The 13,117-nt window shown below is 44.3% G+C and overlaps 1 protein-coding gene across 3 annotated transcripts in view; it reads right to left on the reverse strand.

Annotated features, from left to right (window-relative positions):
• The window catches only part of ZDHHC2 (zinc finger DHHC-type palmitoyltransferase 2), a 40,299-nt gene that overhangs the window by 22,987 nt on the left and 4,195 nt on the right, over positions 1–13,117 (reverse strand). The window contains exons 2-4 of one of the 3 annotated variants that reach the window (XM_033060303.2): positions 12,561–12,653; positions 4,630–4,656; positions 1,543–1,637 (exon numbers count right to left, since the gene is read on the reverse strand). The exons of 1 other annotated variant lie outside the window; for it this stretch is intronic. In XM_033060303.2, coding sequence (XP_032916194.1) covers positions 1,543–1,637; positions 4,630–4,651 — 117 coding nt within the window. In that variant the 5' untranslated portion in view covers positions 4,652–4,656; positions 12,561–12,653. The remainder of the gene's footprint in view (positions 1–1,542; positions 1,638–4,629; positions 4,657–12,560; positions 12,654–13,117) is intronic. One more of the 3 variants, XM_033060301.2, reaches the window with a different exon arrangement.

Below are 13,117 nucleotides of genomic sequence, written 5' to 3' on the forward strand. Positions count from 1 at the left end.
TGCGGCCGTGGGACTGCAGTGGTAGTGTCGGCGCGGCCCCCACGGCCACGGGAAAGGGGCAAGAAGTGGCGGCGCTGCCAAGCCCATCGAGGGATGGGCAGCAGGGTGGCAGTGCCGTCGAGCCGAGTGAGGGACGGGTGGCAGGCCTGCTCCACGGAGCCGCGAGGGGGAACAGCATGGCGGCACAATGGAGCCATGAGGGGGAATGGTACGGCAGGAGTGCCGAGCCCAGCGAGGGATGGGCGGCAATGGTCGCAGCACCGAGCCAAGTGAGGGAGAGGAGGCACAGCAGGGAGCGCCGAGCCCAGCGAGGAACGGTACGGTAGGAGCACCGAGCCAAGTGAGGGATTGGCATGGCCGCCACCGGGGGCAGGTGGGAGTGCCAGGGCCCACTGCACAGGGAGGGCGCCTGGGGCTGCCTTTGAAAGCCTAAGCAGATCTATGAAAAATGTTTCCAAATTGTGCACCTGCCAGTAAACTCCACGATCGCGGGATTCCATTACTAATTTGTTACTTTGTTGCGCACGGCATGGATCTTCGCGGCAAAAAAAAGTGCGCCCTGCAGTCCAGTGCGCCTTATATGATCTACAAAGTTGCGAATTTGCCGACACCCGGGGGGGTGTGCCTTATAGTCTGGTGCGCCTTGTGGTCGTGAAATTGCTGTACTTGCTTTCACAGTTACATATCCTAGCGGTGAATGAAAACTACTTGGAAAAGAACCTCTTCACGACAGACAGTAGTAATCACAAGCTACTCATTACAGGTTCACCTGGTACTTAAAGCAGCTAGATTTGAGTCCAGGCCAAAGGAAGTGTTTGCTTGCTGGGTATTTCAAACTACAGGGCAGCCATAGCATGATTCCTCCTGACCTCAGAGGTTGTATAACATAGCACCTACTGAAGACTGAGGGGTTTCTGTGCGAAGACAGAATGCAAGAGGCCAAAAAGTTGTGCTAGCTATAAAAAGCTGTACGGGCAGAATTTCCATCAGTGCCATTGATGGAGAACCTTCCCAGATCTCTTTTTCCATGTGGCTGTTCTTCATCAGCTCTCTTCCTGCTTAGCCAGCTGTGGCTTCCTACCATCAGCTTACCTAATTCCACCACAATCCAAAAGTTCCTTCATACCAAAACAGACAGGGAAGAAGTTTTAATTCAGAGAACAACAGACAGATGCTGACAAGAAATATAAATCTTAAACACAGGGAAATAAATTTTTGCCCACATAGAAGTCTGATATTCCCAAGGCAAAGATTTAGACTCCTAGCTCAAATAACTCATATTTTTCAAGTGGACAGGACCTTTTCTTCTACCATAAATACCTCATTTTAAAATATCTATTAAAAAATCAGAGAAATTGTTACTTTTTTTTTTGTCTTGGTCACTACACTGCAATCTGACTCAATCTATTAAGAAGTTGTATCTGCCATCTGTGTTTTCCTATAGAGTAAAGCTACCTAAGATCAGAGACTAAGTTATTCAAACACTACAAAATCAGGCATTTGGCTAGGCTATTTCATAAACAAAAGTTAAGTTTATCTTACTTCTTTTGAAGGATTCATTGGTAGCGTAAAGATTGTTTTCCAATATGACCAGACGAACAGCATGAAAAATATGTGGTAAGCAACCAGGCACACAACTAAAATCAGAAGGAAAAGAATTAATACAAACAGACCAGTGATATTGTAGTACTTACAAACAGTGCCTGTAGGCATCACAGATAGTTCTCTAACAGATGTAAATAGAGAGGTTCTGGAAAAGCTTTGCATAAAAAAATGCTGCACTGCAACTGTACATAAGACAAATACAAACTGTGGGGGGAAGGTCATGATACAGTCTACATAGATTACAGAAGTTTGAGGAAAATGGTTAATAGCCTATTAAAGCTCCATCATTAATTAGCAAGCAGTTTCCCTTACACACTTGTTAAATCCTAATTAACTGATGCATCTCTGCCTTTCAGCTTTATAAACCTTGTAGGGAGACTGCTAGCCACTCTGACTCCCTCCAGCAAAAGCCCCAACACCCCAAAGAACATAAGGGGACAATGACAAGTGTGAGGGAAGTTTTGGGGTGAAAAAGCACATGATACCTGAGCAGTAACCATATCCAGTTAATATTTTTCCTAGATTTTAGGAGGGAGGAAACTTAGGTGGTTTCTAAAACCTATAGGTCCTTTAAACTCAAGTGTTCATTCACTACTTTATATTCCTCACAGCCAGTCAACATTTATTCTTATGTTTTTTAATAGAGGAGAATCAAAATTTACCATGTTGAGTTGTTTTACTAGAATACAGAAGGCAACAGTAACTTTTCCAAAGAATCTGCCATAGGTTGATATGCATTTCCATTTAAAAGCTCTCACCCTAGTAAGCAAGTCACTACAGTAAATAGCAAATCATAAACTCATACCCCCTGATGAACTTACTCTAATGACAAGAAAAGAGTATTCTTCCAAAAATTCATATCCTCAAAAAGCATCATCATGGGAAACCTGTGTACTTTCACTTCACAATCTGAAAAATTGCTCTTGTATGGTTAGCTTATGGAGTCTTTTTATATGTCCTATTATTCAGGGCTAGAGAATTCTTTATAACGCATGCATCATGGGGCATATAAACACAGAAATAGTTGTCTGGTATGTTCTTACTTTCTGCAATTTTGCCTCAAAAGTAACACTGAATACTTTTGGTGTTGAAGTTTGTTTATTCAAATAGCAGGAACATTGTAAATATTTACTCTTATTCATTAAGCTGTTAAAAATAATAAACAAAAGCTAACATAATCTGTGGAGCGACTCTGCACAAAGCTTTTGGAATTATAGGGGTAAAGAATCATATGCCACGTCTATAAACTGAAACAAAAAATCTTATCAGCATAAGTGATAGAACTAAACTCCACACAAAGCACAATACACTAAATGACCATCTTGTTATTGCATAAGCATCTGGACAGGAACAGTCCCCATTTTTATCAGAACATTTCTATCAACTCTAAAAAAACCTGATTTACTCAAAATCAGTATTTTTAGAATAAGAAGTATATTCATGGCATACAGTGAGAGCAAAGCAGGACAAGTCACCTCAGTTCTGCACATGATGCATTTACTGATCTGTATTAAGCATTTTACTGTTGCCAAAAAACTCCAAAAATTCCCCAGTAACTGACTGACAAGAAAATTGTTCACATAAAAAAAAAAAAAAGTCTAATGCCTAAAGACATTATCCAAGGTTTTCCCTTTGAAGTCTGAACAAGACTTGAACTCATGTTGTTCGATCTTGAACCTCAGCTCCCCAGCCTGGCCCTGGTGCTGACTGGTCACTCCTCCCAGGTTATCTACCCACCGGTCTCCCTGCATGTGATGGAGACCCTGGGCTACCCAACTGCTCCACCAGGTCTGTGGGTGTTGTGAGTCCAATGTAAGAACTTCATTTCACCTGAGGCAGCTAAAATAGAGTTGTCTGCTGCTCCCTGGTAGAAATTTTTCTATTTCATGCATTTTCTGGAAAAACCCCAAAACCAGTCAACCAACCTACCCAAAAACCTCCAATTCAACCAAACAAAACAAATCCTAACCCAAATAGTGTATCCCTTGCTTGAAGGCAACCAATTAACAGCTAGCTAGCATATCTAAAGCTGCCTGGGAATTTGAGGCAACTTGTAGTATGGCTGAGCCCCATTTGCCCAGTTTTCACTCCTGAAAAATCTCAGGGCAGATGCATAGCCAGGGTAAGTTTCTTCGGACTCACTGAAGCCCACCAAGACTGAGTTAAAATAAGGAAATTTACTGTTCCCCAATGCATTTTGCTGGTAATTTTAATGTGTTTTGTGAGCAATGCCCATCAACTCACTTTCTTCCCCTCCTACAGAGTATGGAGCAGCAAGAAACTGAAATTCAAAGCCTGCAGATAACACTTCTGCACTCATAGAGGGGATGAGATCACTGAACTGAAAAAAAGTTTTTCAAGCAAATGTTTCTTAATTGACAAACATGTTTTCTAAGCGAGGGAGTTGCCAATGACTTAATAAAATCTGCTGGAATTACACAAACATAAAAAGCTCTTCCTCCAAAACTCTGCAGCCCTACACTTTACACTTCCATGCTGTGCTGTAGAATTAAAATAGCATCTGGAAAAACAATCTAAACATGCTACAGCCTCAGGCCAGAAACTGTAGTGACTGCTAACCAAGCAGTTTTATTATATTCTGGTAAAGCTACATATCTGAAGGATTCTATTTCTTTAAATATGTTAAAAAGAAAATGAAGAAAAAAGACCCCTCACATTTAAGTATGTTGCATCTGCACAAATACACTGCTTATCTCTAGAAATCCTGCTTTTACAAGAGCTTTCTGTACTATGAATATTTTTTAAAAAAACAGAATGTAAGGATTGTTTTAGTTGACACATCAAAAGCCAGTGAGAAAAGTAAAAAAACTCTTATTTTTCTCATCTATCTTTGTAATGGCTAAGGCAATATTCAGGGACAGCAAGATGATAAAAGATGCTGGGGAACAAAGAAGAGTACAAATCTAACTGTTTTAAGTTATACTGTTTCTCAATTCTAGTAGTAATCTACTGTTCTACTCTGATATATGAATTACGTCTATAAACAGCTAATAAAAGTCTTACCTTTTTCTCCGATATTTGTCATTGTCACTGAAAAAAAGAAAAAAGGAAATAATAAAAAATTATGTTTAAATAGCAAATTACGTAACTCAGTATTTAAACTTCTTTTTTTAAACCAAAGATGGAAGAGTAATCATCAAACAATACACGTTTAAGGTTACACACTATGAAGCTTTTATGCTGTGTACATTCATCACAAGAATAGGTACACAATATCAATTGCTTGTAAGGTTTTTCGGCTCCTCTTCCCAGGCTCATTTCCTGATAACTAGGACCTCCATCTATCTGAAGCTGCCAAAGTTTAATCCAAGAAAAGCCATCTCTGAAGAGCAGTTATTTCTTTTAACTGTGGTTGCACAGGTTTCACTCTTTATTTATGTTCTGTTCTTAAAGTGGAGGTACCAGACTCCAGAACTGGTTTTGATAGCAATATTTGGTGATTCCTAAGATCTTCAAAGCAGAAAATCTGAAAGTGGACAAAAGTTGCATTTCCTTTAAGAAACTGCCCACGGATTTCAAGATTTGGGGACAGTAAGAGAGTGAGCACAGGCAATTATGTCATACATGGAAGGGAGCACATGGCTATAACACATCAGTGACCGCCTTTTCCACTCTTGGTCACATTATTTAAAAGTAACCAACCCACAACAGGTATCTCAGAGAGATCAGAATCTCCCAAGTGATCAAAACCTCTTTTCACCCAAACCACTCCACCACACATTTATCCATCTCAGTAAAGCAGTCTACAAACTGCTGATGCCTACAACAGGACAGCAGATACACAGAACTCTCATCCACTCTTGTTTTCCTAATAAAAAAAGATTGCACAAAGCTGGTCTTCAAGCAGTGGGCACAAGGCAACACCCATGGAAAAGCCAAACAGTCATGCCACCTGACTGTTGGATTGAACTTAGGCTTGGTGAGTGAGTTAAAGCCAGTATTTAAATACAGTAATTTCACGATTACAAGCCGCACGGATTATAAGCCGCACTTCCGGGGTGTCGGCAACATTTCATTTTTCCTCCATAAATAAGCCGCACCGGATTGTAAGCCGCACTTTCATTCGCAGCAAGGATCCACGTGCCACTTTCACAAAGTTGCCATTTAGTAACAGAATCGCGGGATTGCAGAGTTTATCAGGGTCGTGCGGACTTGGATCAGCCCTGCTTCTCCCCTGCAGGGGCCAGGCCAGCTCGGATCAGCCCCGCCTCCCCTCTCTGCCGGGGCTGGGCGAGCTCCGATCGGTCCCGCTTTGCCCCTGCAGGGGCCAGGCGAGCTCGGATGGGCCCCACTTTTCCCCTGCAGGGACCGGGCGAGCTTGGATCGGTCCCGTTTTGCCCCTGCCGGGGTCGTGAGGGTTCGGATTGGCTCAGGGCCATGCGGGCTCGTACTTCTGGGTTAGTAAATTTCTGAACCTCATCAGCATATTAGCCGCACCTGATTATAAGCCGCTCTTCGGGTTCGGACCAAAATTTTAGTCAAAATGGTGTGACTTGTAATCGTGAAATTACAGTAGTTTCACGAATACAAGCCTCACGGATTATAAGCCGCACTTCCGGTGCCTCGACAATGTTGCTGTCTTTGTCAATAGATAAGCCGCACCCCGAATATTAGCCGCACTTTCGTTCGTCGCGAGAATCCGTGCGCAGCTTTCACAAATTGGCCAATTAGTAACAGGATCGCGGCATAGCGGGCTTTACTGGCTCGGGGCGGGGCCAGGAAGGCTCGGCCCGCTCATGGCTGCCGACGGGGCCGGGTGGCCCAGCTCAGCGCCACGGCTCGGCGGGGCTGGCCGGGTGGTGCTGCCGCCGCCGTCGGGCTCGCTGGTCCCCCTCTCCCGTCAGCACCGCCCCGCTGCCGCGTTCGCTATCCCGGCCGGCGGGCTGCCGCCGTCGCCCGGCTCGCCGGCCGCGCCGCGTTCGCTAGCCCTGCCGGCGGGCTGCCGCCGCCGCCGCCCGGCTCGCCGGCCGCGCCGCGTTTGCTAGCCCTGCCGGTGGGCTGCCGCCGCCGCCGCCCGGTTCGCCGGCCGCGCCGCGTTCGCTAGCCCTGCCGGCGGGCTGCCGCCGCCGCCGCCCGGCTCGCCGGCCGCGCTGCGCCGCGTTCGCTAGCCCTGCCGGCGGGCTGCCGCCGCCGCTGCCGGGCTCGCCGGACGCCCCCTCCCGTCTGCACCGCCGCCGCGTTTCCTCGCCCTGGCCGGTACTGCAAGCCCCCGCACCGCCGGGCTCCCCCACACTGCTGGCCCCAATTCTGCTGGGCTTCCCCCGCTGCCAGGCAGCCCCACCCGTCGGCCTTCCTGCTTCTGCCATGCTCCCCTGCACTGCTAGCCCCAGTTCTCCCGGGCTCCCCCGCCCTGCTGGCCCGGGCTCTGCCGCCCCCCTGCCCCGCCCTGCTGGCTCAGGCTCTGCCGCCCGCCCCCCACACTGCTGGCCCCGCCTCTGCCAGGCTTTCCCACCTCTGCCGGGGCCGGCCGGGCTCCAGCTTGGCTTGGGGCTGCCGCGGGCTCTCACTTCCGTGTTGGCAGCTTTTAGAATTTTGTTAATGTATTAGCCGCCCCGGAATATTGGCCGCACTTGCGGGTTTCCACCAAAATTTTGGTCAAATTGGTGCGGCTTGTATTCGTGAAATTACTGTACTGTACATCTTGCACATTGCACGGGTGGACCATGGGACCAGAGCTGTTTAACACCTTAACCAATGCCCTGGAAGAGTGAACACTTATCAAGTTTGCAGATGATACCAGCCTGGGGACAGCAGCTCGTATGTTCAGGACTGCCCTTCAGAGGGACCATGACAGGCTGGGGGAATGAAGCAATGGGGCCCTTATGAAATTCATTAGGGCAAAGACAAAGTTTTGCACCTTTAAATAAGCAACCGCCTGCAACGACACAGCCTGAGGACTGCTGGGCTGGAGCAGCTCTCTGGAAGAAGCCACAGAGTTAGGCCAACAGCTACATGGGCTACATGAGCAGGGTGAGGCAAGGGAAGGGTTTATCTTATCCCCCTCTGCACAGCATCCATCAGACCATACCCAGAGCACTGTGGGGCTTTGGGCCCCAAAACACAACAGAGAGACAAGTCCAGGAGAAAGTAACCAAGCTGGCATGGACTGCCTTGTAAAGAGAGGCTGCACAGGCCAGGGCTTGCCCGCCTGGAGAAGACACAAGACTTAATTAATAATTCAGGACCTCCAGGGAGGCACTGATGGGGCTCTTCATACTGGTGCAGAGTGGGATGACAAGAGCCAAGATAAGGTGAAATGGAAGGATCAGATTCAATGCAAGGAAAAACATTTCCACCATGAGAACCATCCACCAGTGGAGGAAGCTGTCCAGACATGTTGCACAGCCTCCACCAGTGAAATTTTTCAAGACTCAAGCCAATAAAACCCCAAACAATCTGGTGTGACTTTGCACCTAGACCTGCTCTGGTTAGGAGGCTGGATTAGATGAGCTGAAGTCCTCTCAAACATGCATTATTCCACAATTCTGTAATTATAAGATAGGTCTAATAAAATGGAGATTTGACTATAGCTCTACCAAAACAAGCATCTACCTTACCTGAGGGAAAACAGTAAGCAACAATGCTTATAAAGCTCCTCAAAAAAATCAGAAAGATACCACAGAAGTTGCACAAGTTTATAGTAAACTATATTCTGCCCTCAGTTTTCTGAACTCTTTAGAATTTGGTAAGCTGAATATCCACCTAGACAACTACTAGAGAGAAGATGAAGGAAGACGTATATATATTTGACTCCGAGGAGCAGACATGCTCTCCTATAATAATGCACAAGAATTGTAAAACTGTAAGAAAACAGTCATCCACTGGATGATTGTTTACAAAACAAAAGACATCTTCAGAGCTGATATGCAATTTAAAAGTGATGGAGTTCTCAGATTAAGACAAATTATCCACTAGTCAAATTCTGATTTTGTTTCTCTACTTGGAACAATCAGCAAAGTGTGCAGAAATTTTGCCAGTCTTCTTGGAGGAACTACTCTCTCCTAATGAAAAAATCACAGCCAAGCATACATTGCAGAATCACCAGTTTCAAAACAAAATCTATTTAACCAAACTTCACAATAATTTGTGGTGTTTTTCCCTCCTTACGAGATAATGCCACAGAACATTGCTGTGAAAGCAGTTGTGATGTTTTTTCCACCCTTTATATTCGGATAAAATGTATTTACTAATGTGTCTGAGATGTCTACCATTTTCCACAACGCCTATAAGTAAAGGACAGACAAATACAAATGTAGTCATTTCTACCAGACATCAAACCTAAAGCTTTCCAAAATTTCTGCCCACCTCTAGAAGGAAATGTACAGTAATTTCACGACCAAAAGGCGCACCGGACTATAAGGCGCACCCGCCGGGAGTTGGCAAAATTCGCAACTTTGTAGATCAGATAAGGCACACCGGACTATAAGGTGCACTTTTTTTTTGCAGCGAGGCTCTGCCCCAGCTCTCTCCGCGCGGTTGCTGGCCGAGGCCCTGCCTCAACCTGGCAGCCATTGGCCCTGGGCCCGCCTGTACCCGGCAGGGGGGCTGCCGCGGGGCCCCAGGCCCACCTGCATCCAGCGGGGCCAGGGTATGGCCGCCACCCCTCCGTGCTGCCTGCATGGGGCCGGGGGGTGCCTGTGGAGGGGCGGCTCTGCCTCCACGGGGCCCGGGCGTGCCTGTGGAGGGGCCGTGCTGCCTGCACGGGGCCGGGGGGTGCCTGTGTAGAGGCGGCTCCGCCTCCACAGGGCCGGGGCGTGCCCGCCGCTGCTCCGCCCCGCCTCCACCTGGCAGCCATGGCACTGCCGGCTCCCCCTGTGGCTTGCAGCTCTCACTTCCGGGTAGGCAAATTTTTTGAACTTTGTCCATCAGATAAGGCGCACCGGACTATAAGGCACACTTCCGGGTTCCAGGGAAAATTTTTGTCAAAAGGGCGTGCCTTATAGTCGTGAAATTACTGTACTCCTCAGAGTCTACATCTGTGCAGAGGACTGCTTTTGCAGTATTTAGCTTGGAACCGAAATGATCCTGACAGTCAGGATCATAAGGGCTAAAGCACAAGTGCCTAGAGATGTCCAGTTAACCCCAGGAGGTGAGAATATGTTTTTGGGTTTTTTTTTATTTTTGTTTTGGTTTTTTTTTTTAAATAATATATGTATCTTGTAATTTTAATTTCTTTTACCACTGAGTATAAATCTAAAGTTACTTCATACACTCCTGAGCCACAACCACTCTAAGAGACCAAAGCAGAGAGGAACAAGGCTGAAAAGAGATGCCAGTACCTTCAATCTTACCATCATTTTTCTCCACACATATTGCAACTGGTGTTTACAAGGAGACTGCCGGCACTGCCCAACAAGCATTCCCACAGACAGTGACAGAAAGGAGCTGTGCAAGGTATCCAATAACCTGCATACAAGTGAAGTACCAGTACTTCTGCTTATGCCTTTTTAAATCACCTCTGACAAAGGCTCCCTAGAGGGGGTACAGTGTGTTTGAAAGTAATGAAAAAGCATCTACAACACAACAGCATCAGAAGGAAATGAAGGTGTGGGTTTGGGTGGGTTTTTTTGGTTGGGGATTTTTTTGGTTTGGTTGCTGGATTTTTTTTTGGGGGGGGGGGTGTGGGGGAAGGGAGAGAACTTTTTGTTTTGCACCAATGTGGCAGAACTGACCAACAGGAAATAAAATGGCTCTTACAAATCAAATTCTCTCTTGAATATATCTTAAAGATTTAAACTTTTCCCATTTGTTGAAAGACCATCATACAAAGACTTCTTAGAGTAACTACAAGACATTTACCCTAAGATCACACTAAAATCATACAGTTTAAGAGCATGGAAAATATTTTTCTAGTATGAAAAAATCCTCTAATTTTGGATTTGATCAAAGAAATGTTTGCTATTTTCCCTGCCTTCTGAATAGCACACAATATGTTTATTTAAACCAAATTTTATATATTTTAGTAGAATAATTTGTATCAGTATTTCTGGTAGCTTCTTCATTTATGTTTCAAGGGGTTACACTCGCTGTGGTGAAAAGTAGGTCAGACTGCTTTCTGTCATTAATAAATATCAGCTGAAATGTTGCAAATGCACTTGCTGATAGTCAAATAGCACAGAAATAATATGGGTAAAAAGCATTTATGTCTATGATGACTAAAATAAATACAAAGAACATGGAAATCCCAACTGCTAAGCAATATCTGGGAGAAAACAGGATAAATCCCTCTGGGACCAAAATGGAATGATACTCCTGTATATTCAGAGATAGAAATAATTATAAAAACATGACCTGTCTTCAGGAAATCATTAAAAAGTCACAGCTTTGTTTGCCTGAGATACTGCAGGGGCCAATTTCATTAAGAATCACCCTTGCACTGCTAAAGCATCAGGATGCCATTTACAGTTCAGTACCAGCAGACTGTCACATCATTAGAGCCTCTCTGGTTCATTACGCAGCTTGCAGATGGTGCTCATCAGAATCAGCAACCAGGCTGGGACAGATGCAGGATTTCAGCCAATGTAGATGCCAATTTCCTGAGCCAGAAACATTGCTCCCTGCTTGCCCCAAGCCACAAGCAGCCAGAAACAGGAACAGCACATTCAATAGTCAATGCCACTGAGCAGTCTGCACTTGCAGAGAACAATCACATGCAAGACAGAATGCTGTGTTTTAAAAGATCATTAAAAGTCCAGGATGGTTTCCTGGACCAAATTAGTTTGTTAGGAAGAGAAATCACATCACTAGGTACCTTGCACACTAGGTCAGACCAAGTGGATTTCCCACTTCTTCAATTTCTACTCATTTTCTCCAGAAATCTTTATTCTCACTCAACCATGTAAAAACCAAGTAGACATCCATCTCCACATAGCTAGAGACATGGTGAGACACACTGCTATCACAAACCCCAAAAGATTTTAAAAGATAAATTTCATATCAAAATGTGCATTGGTTTTGTAATGTTAAATTTTGCTTGACTTCTAATTCCAAAATCAAAGTTTCTGAACTTTGTAAATGTAATGGCTAGATTTAAAAATAAGGAAAAAATTAAAAAGAAAATGGGAGAAAGCAATTAATTTTTAAAGCTGTGATGAAAGTGGAAATACAAAATATTGCTATAATATTTTATGTACCTTTTTAAAATATTTAAATCTTTGGAATGGGAAAACAAGGTACATCAGATTCAGAGACTCTGCAGCCACATCTATAAATAGCTGGTACTCTCAAACTTTTATGAAGTTTAACATCTTGGATCTGATTCACGAAACTAAGTACATATTTTATCTTTATATCATATTTGAGGCTGTAAAACACTGATCTGTAGATGCAGTTTGATTCAGCTCTGTGCACACATAAAAGCGTTTTATAGTTGTGACAACTGTTCTGTCATTGCCTGCAATAGTCCTTTAGTAAAAATATCAGTGCTTGCAATAAAAACCTGCCTCTCTGCTAGACAGAGCAGTGATTTGCATTGATTCAGAGTGACAAGGTGCCACCAGTGCTTTGTTTCAGAACAAAAGTAATGGAAATATTTCTGGGATATTTAAGGTTGGCATAAGTAGTCATCAATAACCCATACATTTGCATTTGATGGCATTTGCAAATGTTTCGCAAGATTCATTTTAACCCTGTGCCCATCAAACTGCATCACTGTCCACCTGCCCAGCAGCAAGCTGCTGTTTAGTACCTTTGCAGGTAAGGTCACAAAACCACTGCTTTTGTATAGGGTATGACTAAGAACTGACTTAATCTTTCTTCTTCACAAACTTCCCATTTACCTCCCAAGTCACAAAAACAGGCTGAAGAATGTAAAGTGTCTGGCTCTAGTAAAGCTGTAGACACTTGTGTTGCCAGACACTTCCCAGCCAACAAAAACTACACCCTGACAAGAACAACTCTTAAAAGTTATTTATCAAGCAGTGTTAAACCTTTACCTGAAAACACAATCTTGTCCAGTAACTATTATCTTCACCATAGACTTTATGTTTTCAACTTCAAGCCATGGTTCACATTTCAATGCACAAAACCTACAGGAAATACACTGGGCATTACATGACGAGATAACCAGCCAGGCTTAACATAGACTTTAATTCTGTTTCAGAGTTGTAGAATAGCAGCTGCCTCCAAAAGTCTGAGAAAGCATTTGAACAAAATTTGGGAAATGCACAGGAGCACTGCTGGCTATAATTCAGAAGCCAATTCTACTTCAGCCACCAATTTTAAACTTTTCTCAAAGTAAACAGAGATGTCAGAAGAGGGAAAAAAAAAAAGTATTTCCAAAATATGGAATAAAAATGCAAACATTCTTGGACCAAAGTACTTTTGTACCATAGCAGCTAATGTGCAGACAGGGTATTTAATCAGCATCTGACAACAGCCAACTGCAATGTTACAATGCACTTGTATTTCTAAAGCCAAAACTAAACTCTAAATGTTTACAAGACATAAGCTGCAAGTACCATAAATCCTTTAATCCATCTGGAGAATATAC

This window comes from Catharus ustulatus, chromosome 5 (assembly GCF_009819885.2).
Source record: "Catharus ustulatus isolate bCatUst1 chromosome 5, bCatUst1.pri.v2, whole genome shotgun sequence".
Lineage (NCBI taxonomy): Eukaryota > Metazoa > Chordata > Aves > Passeriformes > Turdidae > Catharus > Catharus ustulatus.